Genomic DNA, 24,704 nt, shown 5'->3' with positions numbered 1-24,704 from the left:
ATATTCATAACCAACCAAAACAAATTAACGTACGCTCTACATATTTTCCTACCGTGTTTGTTGAACAGCTTCTATTTAATTATAAAACTATAGAATTTGAAGGTCTCATATTAAGATGTTAAGGTCGATAAGAACGTTTCCAAGCATTCTTTTACTAATAGTTTTATGATACCAGTACAAGTGATATTTTTAACTTTACCCTAAATTACTAGAGCATAAGAAAATGATGATATACAACTCTATCATAGCTGCAGTGTAATATGAAACAGTAATTATAAAACCAAAGCTTTTGTATGCCAAATATAAATAAAGTATAGGTGAAAAAACGGCGTCACCATATTCCATATTTAAAATGAAATTTATTTTCAAGTGAAATAGGTTTCTAAATTTAAAAATCATATTTGGTATTTTAAGAACGAAACGGTAAATCCATAAAAATAGATCTTCAATTTATTCAGTCTTGATTTGAATATGAAACTAATTGAAATTTTAAATTGTAAATTGTGATTTATTACGTAATTATATAATTTGAATAATGCAATTTAAAGTTTTATGACAGATATTATTCAAATATAATAATGTTTGAAATAAAAAGAGGTGAATGGACATCGCATCAAGGCCAAAACTTATAAAAAAAAATATCAGTTATATTCCTACAGAAGGGATTTCATTTTAATTTAGTAAATGAGAGCGGAACATAATAATTTGATACTTCATTCAAATTAAATCTCATCAAACGTTTGCTTAAGTTACTTATATTAAATTTATATTACAACATGTTTATATTAATATTTTTGGGCTAAAATTACCTTTATTTATTTTGTAATGAAATTTAGGCGAACTTGTCTGTTATTTTAATTTATCCTTGTCGGCAAAATTATTTTTGAACATTTATATGTATCCATTCATATCTATGATTTCATAACAAGCATATAAAACTTATGAAAAAATGTTCCAAGTTTAAAATTGGAGTTAAAAATTTACGAGCGTAGAGGAAAAGTTTAGATTAAAGATAAAGCCTTGATAATTCAAAGGACATAAACTTTATCCGACACTTAATTTTTCTTATTATATGGCTGGTTATGAGACATCTTACGACCTAAGTAACCTATAGCCCATTCCAATGACAAAAGGAAACATTCAAAACATACCGTATTTTTCCAATATCACAAGTGTTTTGTTGATAATTTCGCTATATGATTAACTACAAACAATTCTTGATTAATATATCTTCATTTGTAATACAACAATATTTCACTAAACTACATAAATCCACTTTAATTTCACTTCCAAAGTAACGAAAACAGTTCTGTCGAGATTCAAGACGCCATTTTTCGACGAACATTTAAAATAGAGGCCTCAACTAAGGATGTCGCTAAACGAATGTAGACTGAATGAATTTTTACAGATAAAAAATATATTATTTTAGTTTTAAGATTCATTATAGATATTTTTTAATATATATTTATTTAATTGGTTGTAATATATAATATGAATTAATTATTAGAAACGTAAAAATTTACCTAACGATAGATAAAAAAGTAATTTTTATACAGTAAGGTTTTTACATAAAAATAATATTTTTACCAAAAATGTTAAAAGAATTATTTTACTTAAAAATAATCTCTTATATCGAAATGTAGATCAGTTTTGTGCATAGCAATTTTATAGTTTTGAAAATAATACAACGGTAAGAAAGACATTCGTCTCTCATCTTTCGTATCATGTGCACGGATGCTTATTCGGAATTCTCTGAAGTTTTTTATTACGACCTGGCATTGTTTAAACGGAAAATTACTTTTAAAATAAAAAAATATATATCATTCTTTAGCATTCATTACACATTCATTCAATTATTTTCACCTCACTAGTCGAACCCAAATGACGTATCAATTCAAGGTCAAAGTTTTTTATTTACCTTTTCTCCTCTTCCCATTGGAATAGACTATAGGTTGGAAAGTGTGAATCTTGACCGAAGATTTCTGGATGAATTTTCATGTTCATAACTAACATGTATCAAATAAAATCTGTCATTTATGTATCCATCATACGTTTCAACTTCTTTAGAAGGAGAGGATGCCTTAGCCTACCAGATGTTAGGAGTTTTTGATATATTCAAATCTAAGCCAAAAAAGTCAAGGCTCACTGTATAGCACTTAATAAAAAATTTAATAAGATCATTTATTATATGATGATGATTAGACATTTAGAAACACTTTAATGTCATATTAGTTTTAAAAATATTAATTAAATTAAGCTCGGTTGAATACATTTAAAATAAATTAACTGCAGTTATGCCATATTCAAATAACAGATATTACTACGCTTTTTTTTTTCAAATCTGAAATTATTTTGTATTCACATTTAGGATGCGTATAAAAAAAATAGGATATAGACCAAAACTTCAAAGAATATTGCTAAACTTATCTGACAAAATTTGAATTGATTCGTGTCGAATCAAAGATCAATGATGAAATTATGCATAACATTTTTTTTCGTTCAGAAAATTAATATGTAAAAAATAATTATGAGACGATGTTTATGCATCAAAATGATCCTACTAACAGATTTTAAAATATGTGAATGTTGAATGCCAGTTCAAGTACGCCTTACGAACATATTTCAGTCTTATTTCACACGCTATTCCACTGCATGCTGTTAAATATTGTATCATTTCATCCGACACGTGCAGGTATCCTCACAAACACTTTTACTGCCGATACGCCATCTTTTATAAAAATACAAATTAATTATGTCAAGTTAGTACAGAGTGGCCAGATATACCTTCTACGCGAAAGACATAGGATAAGATATAGACGTAGAACACCGAGCTAAAGTAATACGGACATAATAATATTAATAAATTTTGAAAAGAACGTAATGTTTAACTAGATCTAATTATCAATTTACCAACCTGACGTTTTAAGCATACTTGGCACATATAAGACCTTGTAACGAGACTCAAACATGCGCCAAAGAGCGTAGAATACTCTCATCAAGAGATAATAAGGCAGAAAATTAGCTATTAGTCGAGACAAGGCGCCTGGTAAAGGGAAAATTAAGATGTAATGATTCTATGATATGGGTGATGTGAAAGTCGATTATCTACATATACATTATAATTCTATCAGCGCTAAATAAACTGTTCCATTTTTAAAATTTTATATTGGTGTTCCATTTTTAAATGCTTAATTTAAATATAAGGAAATACTTTTAAGAGATAATCAAGAAACTAGTTCCTACTTACGAAGTCTCAGTAAATAAATAAAAATACCATAAAATTTATTAATGGAAAGGAAATATTTAAAAAAAAATGTATATTTTTATCCCTTTCTTGCATATGAAGTTCATGGCAGTTAGAGTAAGATAAAATATTGCACGGTTCGATTTTAATAAATATCCATACCACACCTGGCCGCTCGGGATCGTTAATTAGAAGTTGGCATCATTCCGTAATCCCTTATCGCTTTTCAATCAAGATTAAATGTAGCAAAATCAGATGAAATATTAAAAAAAAAATATTTCTTAGAAATTTCCTGACGAAATTTTATAATTTTATGGTTATATTTTATTTATGGTATATTTGATTCTTGTAAAGTTTTGATCTTAATAAAAACCTCTAAGATCAACTTCTTCATGAAATGAAAATTAACTGTGGGTTAATTTTCATTTCATGAATGTTGTTGAAACGATACGAATGTGACTGATGGACAAGATATAAAACTGTCATTGACCTGTAAATTAAATAATATGACTGCTAAATTACTATTACATATATATATTATATTTAATTATCTTCACCCCGTCGCTTCACTGCCGGTTGGTGATCAATAACATACATATACATAACATAACATAACATTACATATCGAGTCCTCAGACATGCTGATTTCCACACCATGCTTTCTTTCACTACAAAAGCTTACCTAGAAAAGCTTACCTTACTTACCCAATATTTATTACTATAATTGGTAGATATTCTATTCAATAAGCTACATTGGCTAAATAAATAGAAACAGTTGGGAATTCATGAATAGTGAAATAAATAGCTACATACCAGGTACCACATATGAGGCCACTTGGGATCGTTTAATTGGAACTTGGAATCGGCGGAGCGCGGCCTTCCTTTCACTCTTGAGTGCAGTTCACGTTTCGACCCCGCTTCTCTTTTCATGGAGGGCGCGCCCGATGCTTTTGTTTCAGCTATAACAAATTATACTCTAATGAAGTTAAACTCTATATTGTTAATTTGCGTGCCTGGGCTACATTGTACGTAAATAGGCCTCCGTGCTGCGTGCAAAAAATGCTGTTGAATTAATTATTGAAGTTCATTCAATATAAACTATGAATACCTCATTTGAAATGTCATTTTATGCGTACATTTTTTTTTATTATTTAAAATTGTTAGCATATTGGAAGACGGGCCACGGAACGATATACGCTCCCCACAGCATATATTCATTGCCACTGGAAGAAATATAAACCATCACTTATGTCGCTAATACGACAACCTTGGGAATTAAGATGTTATATACCCCAAGTACTTGTAGTTTCGCTGGCTAATTAACTCTTAATCTGGAACACAACAATATCAAGTTTGCCGTTTGTCGGTAGAACATTTCATAAGCGAATGGTGTATACCAGACAGACTTACACAAATCCCATACCAGACCCAACATTTAGTGATATACTTAAATATCATTTAACGAAATGTATTATAATAATTAAAATTATAAAATTGAATGAAATAAAGCGTTTGAAAATCAAATAAAAACTATAAAGGAGTATTTTATGAAATGACATTGAAATAAGTTGAAAAGCTTCTATAGAGCAGGTGAAAAGGTCAAGGGGAATTCATTTATAGACGAGTCTTGTGCAACCTTATTCAATTATTTCATAAATTTCAGAGCTTTTTATTCACAAGTTTGTTAAAAATCTGTCAACCGATATCTGAAGGAATGTATTTTTTATATATAACTGACAGCAGCATCTTATAGAAATCTAATTTAATTTCAGTTAATAAAAACACTTGACATTTGGTGTTCCAAAAACAGACTTAGAACAATTGAAGTCTGTGATAACTTTTGATTACTTTTGTCTGTACAGGATAACTTAACTGGAAAAATAATATATAACAGCCTGTAAATTTCCCACTGCTGGGATAATGCCTCCTCTTCCATTAAGGAGAGGGTTTGGAATATATTCCACCACGCTGTTCCAAAGCAGGTTGGAATGCACATGTGGCAGAATTTTTGATGAAATTAGACATCCGTGCGAAGCCGGTACGGGCAGCTAGTCACATATAAATGAGAAATATAACACTTGCCTGTACTGGAGATATCTGGTAGAGGTTGAAAATCCCTTTTCTTCCTCGATAGGATCTTTTGTTGCTTCGCCCACTGCACGCGTTCGTCCCCCTGCAATCGGTCGTGATGTTCGTGCGCAGGCGTCAGAGATCGCTTCGCTATCGAATTGTGATGAAAGTGGTAGTGATTTTCGAATATCTGGAAAGAAAAAACAGAAAATATTGAACTCTCCAACTAAAGAAACACGAAGATGTACTGTATTATTATTATATATATTATAAGCATCTATTGCTATGTATATATTTTATATTTTTCTTTAACTTCTGTGCACTCCCTACTGACTACTCTCCTGCACTATTCTGGGTTGGCTGGCAGAAAGTGCTGTTATAGCGTTAAGTCCGCCCTTTGTACATATTTTATTTGTGCAATAAAAAATAATAATAAAAAAAAGATATTTATTATAATTTCTTAATATGAAAATGGAATGCTAAATCAAGCTCTATGTGTCTGTGGTATATTATGACACTGCCGAACTAAGGCGCCCTCTTCTCTTTAGAAAAAGGTTCAAGGAATTTTGGAAAGTATTAGTTGATGTATATAAATAGCGTAATTTGTACGAATTCTCAGAAAAAGTAATTTGTTCATGAAACGTATTTCGGAACGATTAACATGTTTTCCGTGAAATTTGATATGACATTTCACTAGGTAAAATTAAGTTAATTCTTTACTGGTATATTTTGGGGAAAATTAAGATATTAATGGTTTCGTTTCAAAGGTCAGTATCTTAGCTCAGTGATAGAAAATTTTAAAAGCTCTTTCTGAATTTTTGTTTTTATTATATGGATCCTACAAAAGAAGTTATAGATGATGAATTATGTCCTACTGACCGACATACTAAACTACACTTCCCCAATGGCCCAACCCGGGATTTAAAACCAACACCTCCGGTTTTGCGGCCTTATAACTAGCTTCTAGAGACCAATTACATAGACAACTGAATCAATAAACAATAAAAAATAACAATTTGTCTGAAGGCAACAAAAAAAGAACACAAATGTATAAACACAGTTTAAATAAGCAAAGTCGGAAATTAAAATGAGATTACGAAAAAAATATCCACGACAAAAAACGTTCATCACACAAAAACGCGTTGAACTCAATAATTTTGATTCACTCGAAACGCGTTAATTAAGAGCATTTTTAATCTGCATTAATTTAAACTTATCTAGAGCTTATAGTTCAGACGCGAGTGACGTACAAATAATTGAATACATTTTTGAAAATCGAACATGTCACTGGCATCATTGTCATATTTTATGTAGCCTTAAATTTGTACCTGTGGATAACAGCCGTGCTTAAATATAAATAATTTGTAATAACGGCCTTCACGATACGCATATTGATTTGATTGAGTGCCTTGTATATTGTCAAAACCACAGGGTATTGACGTCTTAGATTCCATAATTAACAATACATTGATTGACTGTGAGTTAGTTGCTCGATGTCCATTAAATCATCGTTAGCTCTGTTTATTATTAAATAATTTCCTACAGAACTAAGACCCATCATTATATTTTACTAATTTGTAAAAGTGACATTTATAAGTCAATCGAATTTATCTAAATTAAACGATTTATCTTTTCAATTGACAAATAAATCCCTTTATATTTGTTATATCTGTAATTTGAAAACAAAAATAATAGTAAAGGAATACCAGCAAACCATTAAAAAGAAGATAAAGTCAATTCGTCTTCATCGAGATTACAAATCGTATTCCAAACGAAGGAATAAAGATAATCAAACCTTAGATTGACATAAGCTATGAGATTAGGTTATAGCTATGCCACATTTTGGACTTGAGCCAGAACATATCTTTATATACAATATAATTATTCCACTTTTCTACCTATAAGTTTATACTTATATTTTGTTCCGAAATTAAATAATAGCCTCACCGTTATTTTATTCGCGAAGAAATAATTAATATCATATTATTCAATACCTCGACCAATGTTATCGGTTCAATTCATTATCAAAGTTTTTTATTATGCCTTAATACCCTAATGATTCCTATAGAATACAGACAAAGGCTTTCTTCGTAAAGGTATTCACGTCTGTCAAAGTCACACGTCTGTTCTTACGGTAGTAATCAAGATAATGATCAATGCAAGCATTAGTAGATCTGATTTCATAATACAGTCACGATAGTTTTAAAAATATGAAGCACAAAGTAAAAGCATAAATGAAATAAGTTAATGAGACACATGTCAATGTGAACTGAAAATTCAATGAAAATTTTATTCCAGTAGCGTCACATCGAAAAGAAATGTTAATAAATTGTGTAAGTGAATAAAGTGCCACCCAAGTGAGCAATAAATTTTCGAATGACACTTTTAATTAAAAACACTTCAACATTCGACTTGTACGGTTACTTTTATTTAAAATATATAGAAATGTGCTTTCAGTTTTTTTTTTTTTTTATAGTAAGTATATGGTAATTTCGAACGCGTAAAAAACTATGACTTGATAATTCCTTTCCGGTAGTGAGATATTTGAACGTAATTATGCTTATTTAAGATCTAAAAAGGTTCTATTCCACTTGATCTGAACCTAAAGAACATATTTTTATAATATGCCTATACAACTAAAAGGAATGTTACTGTAAATTATAATAGTGTTCTAAATTTTGCCACATGACATTAAATAACACACTACAATAAATAGCGGCAAAACCTAAAAGCTGAAAGGACATTTCATTTCGAAACAAACGAGAAAATTACGAATTTTAAGTTTAGGATTTAATGAATCAAGTTTAACCGAACGGAATCGCTGAATGTAGTGCAAATGAAGTTAATTTAGTACTGAATTTTAAGTCTAGCGCGATATTAAACTTCACCGGTGGCCGCTTCCAAAACAACCGCATTGTGACCGCTTTAATTTGGCCGTGGTTATCCTTTTTCGAAACAAATTTGATTTCGTGCTTGGATACATTCGTATACACATTCCGTTATATTTATATTAAATCTATGAATCGACTCATACATTCAGTGAAACAAAGCAGTTTCCTATAGTGAACCATCAGTTATATTAGCCTTGACTTATATATAATAATTTAATAGATTACGTATAATGAAAATACTTTAATATTATGTTATAGAAACTTTTTCAACTGCTAGAAAAAAATATATTTCAAATTCGACTTGTCAGAACTTTTATTCAATGTTTTATTCATTATCAAAATAAAAGTGCCTTTCATGTAAATTATAATTTTGTATTAATAAAATTCATGTATATTTAATAAAGAAATACCGTTGAATTAAAATGTACATTTGAATTCCGGTGCCTGAATACAAATGAAATGCGAGGTATGCCACAACTATCAGAATAATGAGTGCAGTCGGCCGTGGAAATAGAAATCACTATAATAAAATTCGCTTCTTTTTTATTGAATTTTTATTTCGTTACATTCTCGACTAGAATATAAAATTAAATAAGGGCGTACATTGCTTACAATAAGATTAGACTATAATTAACGTAGAAAAATATATTTTAGACTAAAGAAAAGATTCATCAAAATACTTTAAGGTCTATGCTCTATCGTAGCTTACTAAATATATTTATTTCAGATTTTTCGAGACATGTCGGTCTTGTCAGAATGTTTTTATTCAGCTCAGAATAGCAGATGAATTGCAAACACAAAGTGCTTGAAAAACTTAGGTATGAACTTTGAGCCCGCGAGCTTTGGTTAAAATTCATTTCTTTTATTCAATGTTATTTTTAGGTCATCTCGACTCCAAAAATAACAAATTATGCAGTACAAGTGTTTATACTCTTTTACATGTACCATAAAGGGAACTATATCGATTTGATTTGCTTAAATAAATCACACCCACCATTATCACAGCCACTCGCAACTGAAAAATTGGGCTTCATATATAGATAAAACAAGTAATCGCCTGCGGCTTTTCTCGCGTTGCTTGTCATTTGTCAAGCAAAAACGTAGCCTTTGTCTGTTCCAGGAGATCAAAAGAGGTTGTTAATGAGCGGCAGACAGACTGACAAACAGAGTTACTTTCACATTTATAATATTAATATAGATTATGATGGCCAACTAACTATTAACCAATCAATACCTCATATTAAACAATGCTCATCTGGTGTGTAAATTACTATCAACAAATATTAAAAGCATAAAAAAATATTTTATGTATCCGCAGTACTATCTTGTTTAATTTAACGCGTTTACGTTTATTTTCGCGTAATCTCGTGCTTGAGGCTTAATAACCGAGGCGGGCAGAAACAGCAATCCAAGCGGAGGTCATTATCAACGGCGGCTTGCTTATTAAATGTAATTTTAGAATTCATCGCAACAATGTTGTATTAATTGAATTTTCACGAACAGCTGACGTCCAGGTATTTAATTAAGTAATTACCATGATGGCACGTGTTATTGTTTTCGAAGTTTCGTTGGACTGTTAACCCACAAAAGTAGTAACGCTCACGATTATTTTACCGTCAAGCAATTATTTGTATAGCTGTCTGTCAGAATAAATGGTATATAGTAACAAGTACGCGAGACCCGTTTTAGTTTTCATGGCTAACAAAGCAAGGTCTGTGTACCTAAAGAAAGGTTCAAATGTGTTATAACGCTATTAATAGACAGGGGTGATAAGTAACCTTTAACTGATATAATTGCTCGTTTCCCTTTCTGCTTTAAATTACCTTAATATTTTTACAGACTTAAACATTCGAAAAGCATCTAAACTATTTGGCGGAAAACAACAAAAAGTTAGGCTAAAATTCCTTTAAAAATACACATATATTTCTTGTAATGTATACAAATATATGCATCCAACTAAGATATAATTTTATTAGAAATTTCAATCCAAATTTAAATGACTAGCCTATTTTAAGATCTTCAAATTTATTACGACATCGCGTTGGACTATAGCTGCATAAGCTAATATTATACACAAATTATTTTCGCTATGTATTGTAACACACTGCACTTAAATTCTATCTTGGAATTCTCTTCTAAGCCTCCGTCTATGTGTTCAAACATATTGACAAAAGGTTTATCTTTTCCTATCGTATTTCGTAGTAAATGGTACTCTTTTTAATTATTCATAGGAAACCCCGACTGCAGGCCTTGCGTTTGTATATGACCCAGGGGCTCCCTCCTCCCGTGAGATACATAAATTCAAAGAAAAGACGAACCCTTGAAGATATTTCCCTATCTCGCAGTCCCTTTTACCTTTTTCGATTCTATAAAAAGTAGTAAGGAATGAACGCAGAACATACTATCTGATCTTATTTTTAATAAGCGTTGGCATGGATATATTATCTTTTTTTTTTTAATAAAGATTTTTGAATAAAGAACTATGATACCCAATTTATTATCGCTTTGACTCATGTTCTTGGATTCGAGCAAAGAGTGATGCCGATTAATATGACACGTTTATTAATGTATCGTTAATAGACTAGATAGTTATTTATCTAGTGGCTAGTTGATAGGGTTGCAGATCCAATGGCCGTGGTTTCAATCCTCGGCCAATACAGAAATATTGGGTATTTTAACAGCAGCCAGGATTTCGGAATTCGCCATTGAAATTCCCTTGCCTAGGAAAACATAGAAAGCCGTTGATCTTTCGCTTGAACTCTCTCCAGCCGGATTTACCGCCCCAACGGATTATTTGAGAGAAATAATAGAGATTTGACTCGTATTTCCACACGTGCTTGTACAATGTAACATCTACAACAATATCAATCAACACAATATCATATGACTTATTATTTATTCTATTATAATACGAATTTACATTTACTCGTATTTCCTTTAAAATATATCGCGGAATAAAGCAGTTGCTTTAGTCGTGTTATATCAGGATAGCTAGTGTTTAAATCATTTCCTATTCCCTTGTTAACTTTTAATTATAGCGTTTTATTCTTTCTTTAAGAACAACTAAAGTTAAATTATTCAGTTGCATTTTCAATTACTTTTGTTTAATTTGAAACGAATATTCACAGAGAGTAGTCTCGTGCTGAAGTTAGTTTTTTTTTATTTGATTTTTATTTCATTTGACTTTTACATTAAAACTCCGTCAGTACAAAGTTACATTATATTATTTTGTATATAATATGTGATGTACATTTTTCAAGATAAATCTAGTATTATTATTAATAATTTACCGAAATAAATTTATTATTTATCTTCATTGATTTGAAAAGAATGCTACCAGCATTTCACCGTTGAATCGTAGTTCCAAATCACTGGGCCAAAAATGAACCAGCCCCTCTGTTACCATTGGAAACAATAAGACGAGGCGTTTTACTTAGGTACTATACAGATGTTACTGCTACTGTTGTACCTTTGGATGATTTTCAATTTTTTTAATAGGCTAAGTTGAAAATAACTATGTTTATAATTTATCTCTAAAACTGTAAATAAAATGAGTATTGAAGAATGTTTTTTAGTCCCTTACAAGTTTACAGGAAAACCTTAACAAATATACTTAGTGTCAATTTACATTCAGGACAAAATCCAGTTTCCTTAGTTAGTTTATTATTGAAAATACAAAAAATTATATGTTGCTTGCATTCAAGCGTGTGTGTGTTTTTTGATATATACACATTTATAAATATGTTGTAAACACTACAGGTAACTCTTAATGATATATTACATTTATGTCTCCATTACTCGGTCTGAAATAGATAGTGTATCATTATGAGACTTTTTTGTATAACCTATATTAGTATTATAAATGTGAAAGTAACTCTGTCTCTCTTTCAGGTCCAAGTCGCTGAACAGAATTTGATGAAATTTGGTATGAAACAAAGATGAACTCTAAAAGAGGGCATAGGCTACTACTCAAACAAATGGGTACCACAAAATTGTGAGTGGTCGTTTAAAGAAAGGTATTTCGTTAAACGACCCTAGAAGTATTATATATATGAATGACTTTTATGTGCCGCTTGAATTTATGTCCCTTGTGCCTGTAATTACACTGGCTCAGTTACCATTTAAGCCGGATAGGTATTGCTGTTTGACGGCGGAGTAATTGACAGGGTAGTACCTAAATAACGAAAAGTATATTATATATACAACAACAGCCTATAAATTCCCACTGCTGGGCTAAAGGCCTCCTCTCCCTTTGAAGAGAAGGTTTGGAACATGTTCCACCACGCTGTTCCTTGGTTGGTGCTTGCCTGCGTTTGAACCCGCAATCATCGGTTAAGATGCACGCGTTCTAACCACTGGGCCATCTCGACTCATATTATATTTTATGTATTAAGGCTATTATTTATAATGAGGCCCACAGTAAATAATATTATATATGTCGGCGCGGAGCCACGAATTTAAGAAAAACACGTGTCCAGAAATGATTATTTTAATAATTTAAAACTGATTCATTGTTAAATGAATAATTTTTAGTGAATTTTGAAATGTTAAATTACTCTGAAATATTTTAATGTTTGTAAACAACTGTTATCTTGAGTGAATAAGTCTACCCACCTATTTTTGTTATAAAAGATCAAGCGACCGCCGGTTTCGACAGACTTGGTCGAGCCGTCGGAGCGATCGGACCGTCTCATATTGAAATAAATCAGAGAGGATTATTTCCTAAGTTTTATTTCATACCACCGAAGATGGTTAAAGATCGAAACTCTGTAACTCGTGACGTCAGCTATGCTGACGTCATGTTTTTTAAAAACGCGCTCGGACATGCCTGCTCCGTTATATATTTAATAACTTTTTTAAGGTGATGATGATTTCGTAAGCGAAAACGTTTTAAAAAAACGAGATCAAAATGTAGCTTTCTGTTTTTTATAGCCCGAGGGATCCCACGACCTGTTATTAACTCGAGAAAATCTTACATCCCGTGTTTACAAGGGTCCTCTATACCTATAAAGTTTATTTTATGATAAAACACGAACTTACTTGTTTTTCTCTGCCATTTGAAAGATTTAAGAGCTAACAAAGTTTTGTTAAGAATCAAAATGAATTATTTACTTTTTTATGAAGTATGTTGAAAAGCTATCGTTTCGCTTATAAAAATAGACCGTGGATTTCTTATTTATGATAAATATTTGATTTGACTTTTTTTTATTTAATTCATTATTTTTTTCATTTTTATGAATTAGTAGTCCCTTGTGGTAACAAATAAATGCTTAAAAGACGAGCTTGGCAACTAAAGGTACTCGAACCTAAGATCAAAACTGCATGATACATACAGATACATGAATTATAACAAGATTTTAAGAATACTTGTTTAAGAAAATATCTCAGAGTCCACGCAATACAAAAAAAAAACAAAGTTCATATATAAACCGAATACCATTACAAAAATAGAACACCGATAAAATATATATATATATATATATATATATATATATATATATATATATATATATACCGAATACACCGATAAAAGAGAATAGTGAAAACGCCTTTTTAAAATTCACAAAAACGTAACCTTTTACGCTTCTCAAACACGTATCTAGGAGTAAGGTAAGAGGCAACCATTAGGCTCGTAATGTTTTCTGAAAGACACGTGAAAAGATGTTAAGGGGATAGTTCGCACCAGCTCGCGTGGTAGAGCCGGCGGGCAAGGCGCGACCTGGCCCTAATCGTACCTCTTAGAGGTTGCCTTTCAACGTTAGCACTCGCTTGCATGTGGAACATTCATACAAGCTCAGATAATAACACTCATGTTTCAAATATTACCCCACAACGATGCCGGGTGATAAATTTCAGTCATAGTAAATTCAGGACGGCACCTTATTATCTCAAAAAGTCAAGTCAATAATAACAAATAAATTCGGGAAGGTATAAATACACAAAAAATTCAAAATCAAAATTAATTTTGACTACTCGTTATTCCTATATATCGTAAATGTTTTATATTTTCACGTCAATGGATATTGCATAGCCATATTATGTATGTAACAAACTTGTAACTATGCAACTACAGAAGTTGCCTTTACTTTTTGCGTTTAGCTTTTTATATTTCGAAACGTGTACAAGAGCCTTATGCGGTTGCTACTTCTCATATATTATGAAATTAAAGTAAAATATTAAAATGTAAAATATATTCTCGGAAACTAAATGTAAACTGAATTGAAGGTTTTTGAAGCTTTTTCAATGTCTAAGTCTAAAAGCCGGTGGGTCGATAATGCGACAGAATAAAAGATTATAAGGACTTAAGCACTCTTTCCACCGTTAAAACGTACTGAGTTTCGCTTTTAGGATTACCTCTTGCACGAACTGGTTCTTTTTTCAAATCCTGTGTTCTATTTTTTCAGACGTTTCAAAATGGCGAACTGTCGATACGTTTCACCACACGTACGCCCTTTTGTAATTGAAATAGTTATCTACATTTGTTGCTGCCAATAACTTGTTCTACATTACAGCTGTTGTAAATATTATTTATCGATTTTAAAAATAAAAGAATACTGGCATCGTCAAATGTCTTGCACCTTTTCCTCATTTTTAAAACAAATACATTTAGGAATGAAATTGTAGCATTTTGCGTTTTGTCATATAAAAAATATCGTTAAAGTAGTATAATCATCTTAAATATGCAAGAACATATAATATAATTTGTGCTTGTAATACTGATCTGGGTTTCAGGACTTAAAGAACTCTTAGGAAAAGGACCCAAACAAAAACAAACCGCGTAACAATACTAAAATAATACGAATTAGATTATATTTGTAAACTTTATTTTATTAAAAAAACAATGAAGTTCATGTAAATTTTTGTGAGTGAATAAATCTATATACTATTCGAAAATGGAATATCGGGATAGTACTGTTTTCCATGTACAAATACACTCTGACAAAGTATTGGATCAGCGTAATACAACACTGACGGTTCGTACTGTATGATCTGTACTGTAGTTCTGTGTAATGTATACTCGTACTTTCGTACTATTGGGTACACGCTTTCACAGGTAAGTACGCTGAAACGGTCAAGGATATTAAGTGGCAATCATTCTTCGTCGAAAACCTGTCAGAGAATGCTTTAAAATGAAGAAAAATTTATAAATAGTCAACTCGAAATAAAGGCGACTGAAATCCAAGTCAAAACGATATTTAAATTTTATTTTTTATCCGATGGTTGCTTTTTCGTGTAATGATTAAAAATATAATTAAAACCTTTAATGATTCATTTTATTTTATTTTTTCGTTGTTGGATTTTTTATAAAATTATATTAAGCGAAATTAAATACGAAGTTTTCCTTATCAACCTTAAAAACCATTGAATATCCTTATGTACGTAATATTATTTACAAAAAGTCCAACACTGTTGCGGGTTTTTGATAATTTTACCGAAATATCAATTAAATATATTGTTAATCAATTTCAACTGTAGGGCATGAAATTATACTAAAATGGAAGTATGTTGAAATGTTTTGGTTCTAAATTATTACACAAACCGAATCCTACATTAATCAAATTCCATTTCAGCGCTATATACATTACAATTATCTCCGATCATGGGTTAAAATTCCGACCCTTATATAGGAGCTTCACCACAAAACCATTTCAGACATAAAAGTCGCATACCCCAATAAATTCTCATAATAATAAGGGTCAAAATCGCTTGAAATGTAAAATATCTCAACATTTCATGCTTCATAGTAAGAGGGGAAACGGGAAGCGTTGCTATGGTAACTACGGGATGACCTCTCCCATGGAATTGATCGCCATTTTTAAAACGAACACCTGAATTGTTGAAAAACATGTGTTTTGTTTTTTTTATACAAAAAAAACACAAAAAAGGTGAAAGCTAAATTGGAAGAGATGTTTTGTGATGAGTAAAAGTTCACAAAAGCTTTATACGCTGACAGCGAAATCCAATAGAAAGTACTTTATAACGATCCATATATAAAATATACTCGTACATATTTGGTATGTATATGTTATCAGCTCAATGCGGACTATAAAATGAGTTTGACCTACTAATATTGATACTAAATTCGAAAGACGGTATGTCTTCTTGGTTGTTACTCCATCTCTGCCGAAATCAATAACGGCCTCTTGCTTTGAAGGTTCTGTTTTCGAAATCTTGTCCATGATAGATACAAACCCAGTGCTTATATCTCGTATGCTGACTTTACTGTTAGAAGAATAAGGGTAAAAAAATAAAGATTGCATCCTAACATAGTAAGCAAGTTTGAAAACTAAAATAATAACATATCCTGCAAGGATTGAAATTGTACCAAAATTCGATCAGAACAATTTTATTATTGTTCTATTAACATCTGGCACTGAAGTAGAGAATAAGTTAATGAGGCTTATTTTTAAAATAATTTCTTTAGCGTACGATAACAAAAACTTTTGTTATAACATAAAAACTGGTCTAGTTAAAATGTTAAACATTATGTGTCATATGAAATAAAATAGGCCATAGTTACGGTAGAGCCTTGTAAACAATACAAGAACCTAAAATATGTAGACAGTTATGCCCCGTCCATGTCGTGCGACCCCTGGGTAAATTCGGGGCAGACTTTATGCAACATTTCGTCTTTTTTTAATTCGTTACTTCGTCATTTTTACGTCAAAGAGTTCTAACAAAGAAATATTATTCACAAATAAAAACTCTTTCGTTGGATTTTTATCAAGAATACCTCTCATATATTACAAAAAATTCATATATCAACGTACACAAATTGAAATGTACATTCATTAAAAAAGTATGTTCTATTATTCATTTAATGAAATATTTTTTAATTTTTTTCCTAATACGTTTTCGATTGATAATAATCTCTTTATTTAATATAATACAGTATTAATGTTTCAGTGACAGATCATTATAAGAAAACGGTACAATACAAAAATGAGGTCAAACGTTTTCTGGTACAATAATTATTATAATAGCATTTCCATTGATTCATTTCATATCGACATTCTTGACGCGAGTACAATATGCAGTCCCGCATCCGTTGCAATTGAAATCAACATTTAATAGAAATGGAAATCACAAAAAGCCATTAATTTCGACGACGTTTACAGAAAGATAACTTATCGTTCCAGACTTCGAGGGCCGATGCTGAAATCATTTCTACGGTAACTGAAATTCATTGGAAATAAGATCCGAGCAAACGCAATGTAGTGAAAACGTGCGCTATTGTAAAAGGCGAAGCTTTTACGGCAATGCCTCTTCTACCTCTCCCCCCCCTAGCCCCCATCTGGTCCCTCGCTTTGCAGACAGCGTGGCGGCGCTTTGATACACTTTATTTCGGCTGCATCTTTTAGGCTCACAATGAGTTTCAATGCTTTTAGACAGCTCTCTTTTTGTAATTCATTTATGGGTTTCGTAACTTAATTCAATTTTATTTCTGAACATTAATGAGATAGTTTTGAAAAGATTAAAACTCAAAACTACGAGAATGAATACTGGAGATAGCAAAAACGCAAGTTTAGATAATAGTATGTGGATATATTACATACAGACAGATTTAGTACTCGTTGATTCATATTTCTGATGAAAAACATTTCTATGTAATATATACAATATAAGTTACTTCTAGGTAATAGTGGTTTTGTAAGGAATTTCAATAGTATGCTTGAATTTTGATAATAATACAAAAATTCACTAAATAATAATTTTGTTAATTAAAGAGATCGATGCTTTGGCGATATGATCGCCTGTTGCATCTGCTACAACGCTTATAAACGCTTTAAAATATTTATAAATACAATGAATAATAATTCGGTTTCAATGCTGAATCAAGTTCAAATAAATTAAGTTTGTTTTAATAGCTTGGCACGATAAGTTAATATACTTCAATAAAACAATATATACAAACAATATATATAGATATAGAAATTATACAATTTTATATCCAGATTTAATTAAAATATGAAGAATTGAACTACATTAAATAAAAATTAGAGTGAATCAGTAATTTCCGGTAATAATTTTCATTTCCAAGTACTCCACTAACTTAATTTTTAGTGTTGTAATGCGAATGTATTTTCAATATTCAATAGCGATGTTTTGCATCGCTAAATAATTGCTACGAGTTCGAAAGGACTCCGACTATTATCTTTCCATTAGTTTTGCGCTGAATTGAAAACTCACCTGAAATGCAATTTAAATCGTTTAACGAATGCCATTCATTTATTTGTTTTTTCCTTCTATCTTGTTGTGTTATCATTCAAAATATTATAAATTAAATGATTTCGAAACTCTTAAAATTGGACGTAATGTTTTGCATTTGATTGTTCGGAAAATAATTAAAGCATCTGTTTTGTTACAAGTAACTCTCTTTTCAAGTTTTACTGTAAGAATATCGTTGCGAGCGCCTTTTTATATACTTGTATTCAATTTGCAATATTTTTTTGTTAAGATTAATTTTGTTTAATTTAAACTATTACTACTTTTTTATCACAAGGAGTTGAAATTTGACATATTGATTTCGTTCCAATGACATTGCATTTATATGGTAAGCATGACCTAATATCACAAACAAGACTGGACGGTTAACACCTCAACAGTCAACAGCATATATAACACAAATTTCTACATTATATAACTTACATTGAAGAAGAAAAAAAAAACGTATTGAAGGATATTTTATAGGAGACACTACCATGTTCGATATTCCTATATATAAACACTATATATATAATACCAATATATAAACACTACATGATCAAACGAATAACAATTTCATGAAATAAGTCTTTACGTAATGTTCTGGAACATTTAATGATGTCTTTATAAACTGGTATGTTAGTTAATGAATGTTTCAATATGAGGGAATAGCAACACATCGGAGAATCTGTGATTGCAATATCCGTGCATATTGATAGGCTCAGCTGTGGACAGGTTAGTCAAATATCGGCTGGCGCGCTGAAGCAACGTCGTTAACACCGTCGTTTAGCTCGACCGTGTGCTACTGACTGACACATCAATCTGTATACCTGCGAACGATTAATGTTTTACTAGGCAACGGCTTCGCTCAAGTTTTTAAAGATAAATTCACTAATACCACGCTATTAGTATCTATCCATATTCTGTTAGCCACTTAACTACTAACTCTGTTATCGTAAAAGGAAGTATAGAAGATAATAGAGGATTTTAAATGTTATTTAAAGCATCACGTCGGATTATGTTAGTTATTAAACTATTCATGTGAAACTAAATTCTATTACACATAATATTTCTGATAAATCGATTGAAATATACAATGCTGAAAATTCGTAGAAATTATGAACAATGTGTATACATCTAGAACTTCAAACGGAATGGAATCCATATTAAATGTTACAATTTTTATATAATAACAATTTAATGATTAATTATAATTATATACTACTTATATGTTTTTAAATAAAGCTCTCAGATAGAGTATGTAATTAACAAAATTATTGTTGTATATTATTCATTATTAATACGAAAATGAAATTAAAGTTGACGAAACTGCAAAGCCGGCTACTTATACAATAATATTAATATAATAAATGAATATTAAAAAATAAAATTACAATAACTTTTATGCATAAAGGTTGAATATAAATAACTTTTTCAATAGCATTACAATAAATAAGTTGTCAATTAATTACTTACTGATTTTTTCGCATAAAATTGATATTTGAAATAAGAATTTGATAGATGAAAACGATAAGAATGTCAGGAACGTTCTAATTTCAAATTCTTATAGATATAATGGTTCTTATTCTGAGAATGAATACTTATTCAAAGTAAGTTTAACAATACTATCTCACACTGAATTCGAGGTTATGTAAAGATCGATGAACCGAAGCAATGAAGACTTTTGTTAGCACTGTGGTTGGTACCTACTTGGCAACGCGATAACAAAGTTAGCACATAACGGTCATAAAGACGCACCACATTTCACTCCATATTTAGTGAACATTGTGTACGAATTCATTAGATTCTGTACAACCAACTAAGACAGCATAAGTATATTTTATGCAAAAACGTAATATTTACCCATTTATACTCGTACGGCGTCTGTGATCTACATGATGTTGAAATAAAAAGTTTATTTTTCATAAAAGAAAATACGTGAAACGTTGAAAAAATTCAGCCTCAACAATAGGTCGTTGTATTGTTTTATTGTCGAAGATGTTTTTTGTTCTATTATTCTTAACTATTCCTTACATACTATAAATACTGTGTGTTAGTTGGTTTATATTTATTTGATGCAGTCATGGAACATAGTTTATAGCCTGCAGAATGACACAAGCTTATTTATATCAAAACTAAATCCACAAGGGTAAAGGCGTGTACATACAATTTATTTAATAAAGCTAAAAATTATATACACGGTTGAATTTATTACATTATGATGATCGTATGTAATAACGTATGAACAAAATCGTATCGTATCTCCTTGTCGAGTATAAATGAAAATTTGTCTTTACAAATTTCCTCGTGTTTTAGGGATCGGTTGTAGTGGGGGTGTGTACTTCCTTGGATATTAAGCTTGCTTCAGATCAAATTTCAACAAATTTGGTAAACAGACACACTAATATTCGCGTTATATCGCGACTTATATCGCGACTAATATCGCGTTTATAATATTGATATTTGATTATATTAATTGAAATAATTGTATTAACTAACATGACTTTGTTTTTTTAAATGTTGAAAACGAGTAACTGAGTTTCTTGCCGGTTCTTCTCGGTAGAATCTACTTTCCGAACCGGTGGTAACTTCACATAATTGTTAATTGACGATTCAAAAGTGCTTTTAAAAGCCCACTTGAATAAATAAAGTTTATTTTGATTTTTTTGATTTTAATATAAATTTTCGTACTTTTTACATAGAAATATATATTCTTCAGTATTCAAATTTAAAACGTAGAAGTAATATATCTACTGTTACTTGTCAACGGGATCAGAGTTCATTAAATTTTATATATATTCTAATTATATGTAGGTATAACGTTTCTATTTAACATATGCGTGTGTATGTTACAATTAGCATCTTCACTCGACGTGGACACCAAATCAACACTTTAAACATGCTAATACGCTATAAGAATTGCGTTCTGAAATCCAATGTACGGAATACGTAATACCCTTTTATAACACGCCTAGAGGAGGCCGGATCGTATTTAATAGCTCTAGCAAAGGTGTACCCAGCCAGGCCTGGTCTACTCATTGAAATTAAAATGCAACAAAAGACGTATTTAATAGTTCTAGCAAAGGTTTATCCAGCGACCGTCGATAGCATTGTTACACTTGTATGTACGAATCACTTGGTATTTGTAAGGTAAAAACTATTAGATGAAACTAATATAATGATAATGCGTATTATATATGTTGGTTTGTTTATGTAAAACGATATAATAAATATTAAATAAATTTCAGACTATTAATTAATTAAAAGTAAAACAATATGAGTCGAGATGGCCCAGTGGTTAAAACGCGTGCATCTTAACCGATGATTGCGGGTTCAAACCCAGGCAAGCACCGCTGATTCATGTGCTTAATTTGTCTTTATTATTAATCTCGTGCTCAGCGGTGAAGAAAGACATCCTGAGGAAACCTGCATGTGACAAATTTCATAGAAATTCTACCACGTGTGTATTCCACCAACCCGCATTGGAAAAGCGTGGTGGAATATGTTCCAAACCTTCTCCTCAAAGGGAGAGGAGGCCTTTAGCCCAGCCGTGGGAATTTACAGGCTGTAGTTGTTGTTGCAATAGATAATATTCAAAGTATTTAATTAAAGTTAACATAGTATAAGAATCGCTCAATCATTCGACAATCGAAACGCCACATCGATCGATATTAGCACCACGTTGGCCGGAACTGTACGGCTCGTGATGTATTTTCATCGTTTATAACGCTGGCGAATGATTAATTATTGTAATCTAACTAAAATCACACCCATTGGAGACTAGACTAGAGAAAAATGTAAGAGCTGCATTCATTCTTTGCACTCGTGGGTGTTGGGTATACACGAGTCCACTTTTCACTGAGAATCCTTTTGATTCGCGTGATAAAAGTGTGTGGCATGTGGCAAGTAACATAGCAGTTGATAAACAAAAAACTTAAAGCGAACTACTTTCGTACAAACATACGGTAAAATTTTATAACGAATCTTATTTGACTAGATAAAAGAATTGCCAGTTGGAGGACTGTTAATAAATCTATATTAATATGGTAAATTTGAATTTTGAAACGAACACTTTCTGTCTGTCTTTCTGTCTGTCTGTAGCAAGAATTTGGTATGAAGCAAACTTGAACTCCGAGAAAGAACATAGGTTACTTTTTTTGCCTAACACATGACAACCAACACCTTAAGAGCGAACCCGCGGACTAATAGTAGTATTCTGCGTTAAATATTTTACGTAGTCAACACTGACTTATGGTACCTAACAATAATATACGAACACAATGATTCTTAATAACTATGGATTTGGTTCAGTGTGAAGATGGTAAAGTGTCGAGGTGTTAGCGCATGGCTGATGGATGTTAGCATATGCTAATAAAGGCTTTCAGGCTCGCATGAGATAAATCTACTTGCAGCGTGCATTCAGCTTTATTCTTAGTTTTACTATTCATGCCTTTAAACACACTTTTGTTTCAGAAATCTGCGAACACAAAAATCAGTAATAAACCATTTTGGAAAAGTCTTTATTCGCTTTTTAACCGAAAATTATGACGATGCTATTGAATAACTCATGTTTAACACATTTACGCTAATAATTAAATACTTTGGAAGCCAAACAATTTTTTTAAACTATTTTCTTAAACAGTCATTATTAGTTATTAGTGTATATCTTGGAAGTTATTAATTTCAAGTAATAGTTAACGATCCAAAATGTAAAATTAATTCAATGTGTAAAAACGTATTTATGTATTGAAAAGAATGTCGATGTCCATATTTCAAAGTAATAGACTACGACCTCGTTTGACCGTTTGACACAATGAAAGTTGTTTTCCCTTTTAAAAATTGGATCACTAGTAGTCTTATTTACCCTGGATGGGTATTAAGAATAATGCTTGTGCTAGGAGTGGGGACAATACCCTATAAACTATTCTTCTCTTGATGTTTAGTGTGCACTTATATGTGGATATTTTTGTATAGAGAAGTATTATATCAATGTAATTCAGTGCTACATAGCACTACAGTACATCAACCTATATTCGATCCAAACGATCCCCATGACGGTTGGTATATATGCACAGACAACGTCTGTCGTTATTTGCTTAGTATCTGTAACTATACATATATTTGTAAGCACCCGCTTCGTATCTCACTCGTGAAATGTTGAAAGAAGACTTAATACGCTAATTTGAGGCGTGCTATGAATGTTACGTATAATTATTAAAGTTCAATGCGACGATAAGAAAATTCAGTACTGCTACATTTGACCTTGAAAACAGTGTAGCGATCGTACTTTCTGAAAGGTTGGCGTCAAAACAACGATTCTATTATAGTGTTTTGATCGTGCTAATTTTTGATGTCGCGACATTATATGTACTAATAAATAAGACAGGTTAATAGTGATAACTTACCGCTGTGATTTTTTTTTGACGTATTGTTTGTAATTATAAATTTTTTAATGTTTTATTAAATAAGAATAAGATTTTTGTAGAAAATAAAAAATATGAATATCATATATTTTACATATTACCGCGGAAAAAACTGAAGCGAACAAACCATCAAATATTCTCTCCAGTCCAAGTTATGTCTTTGTAATTTGCAGTTTAATCACATGGAACTTGGAGTAATCGCGCAAAAACCTTCATTAAAATTATAACACCTTGCCTTATTTCTTCCACTGGCAGGTGGCATATATATGTGGCAGGAAACATAGTCCTTTTTTGACCTAGAGGATCGGAATTGCGATTCGACGATTAAATGCTGCTAACAATCTTGCTATTCCACGCGATCGTAATTAATAGAGTAACTATTTTAAATTGTTATTTCTATATAATAAAGCCGTCAATAATTATAAATGTTATCTTTATATATGTTTTTGTTAAAACAATATCATATTCATGATATAGCTTTGTTTAATAACTATTATTTGCATTTAAAATAAACCGACGATAGTTTATTAAAACTTTTAAATATCAAATATTTTACGCAACAGAAATGAAGTTTGAAATATTCCGTGTAGCAGTAGGACGCTGTTAATTACGAAAGTTTACGAGAAAGGTAGATTTAAAGCGTCAAACACAGTACAATTTAGTTTTAGTAAAGTCCCTAACAAACGGAACGACTGGATGAAATGTTTTGCCTCCTAACTTATTTATAAATTAACATGGAATGTAAATAACATAATGAATGCCATTTTTTTATAAAAACAATAAACATGATTATGCACTTTACATATAAACAAGCTAAAACAGAAAAGAGTTTTTATTTAGACCAGAGAATATAAACCTCCTTTCGTGTCA

General features: G+C 31.0%; 1 protein-coding gene across 8 annotated transcripts in view; it reads right to left on the bottom strand.

Moving 5' to 3' along the window:
• LOC124534746 (furin-like protease 1) overlaps positions 1 to 24,704 on the bottom strand; it is a 168,054-nt gene that overhangs the window by 33,608 nt on the left and 109,742 nt on the right. For all 8 annotated transcript variants that reach the window (XM_047110748.1, XM_047110747.1, XM_047110753.1 and 5 more), the window contains exons 3-4: positions 5,327 to 5,504; positions 4,058 to 4,203 (exon numbers count right to left, since the gene is read on the bottom strand). In XM_047110748.1, coding sequence (XP_046966704.1) covers positions 4,058 to 4,203; positions 5,327 to 5,504 — 324 coding nt within the window. The remainder of the gene's footprint in view (positions 1 to 4,057; positions 4,204 to 5,326; positions 5,505 to 24,704) is intronic.

The sequence above is a fragment of the Vanessa cardui genome, chromosome 13 (genome assembly GCF_905220365.1).
Source record: "Vanessa cardui chromosome 13, ilVanCard2.1, whole genome shotgun sequence".
NCBI lineage: Eukaryota > Metazoa > Arthropoda > Insecta > Lepidoptera > Nymphalidae > Vanessa > Vanessa cardui.
This window is presented reverse-complemented; position numbering and strand designations above follow the sequence as displayed.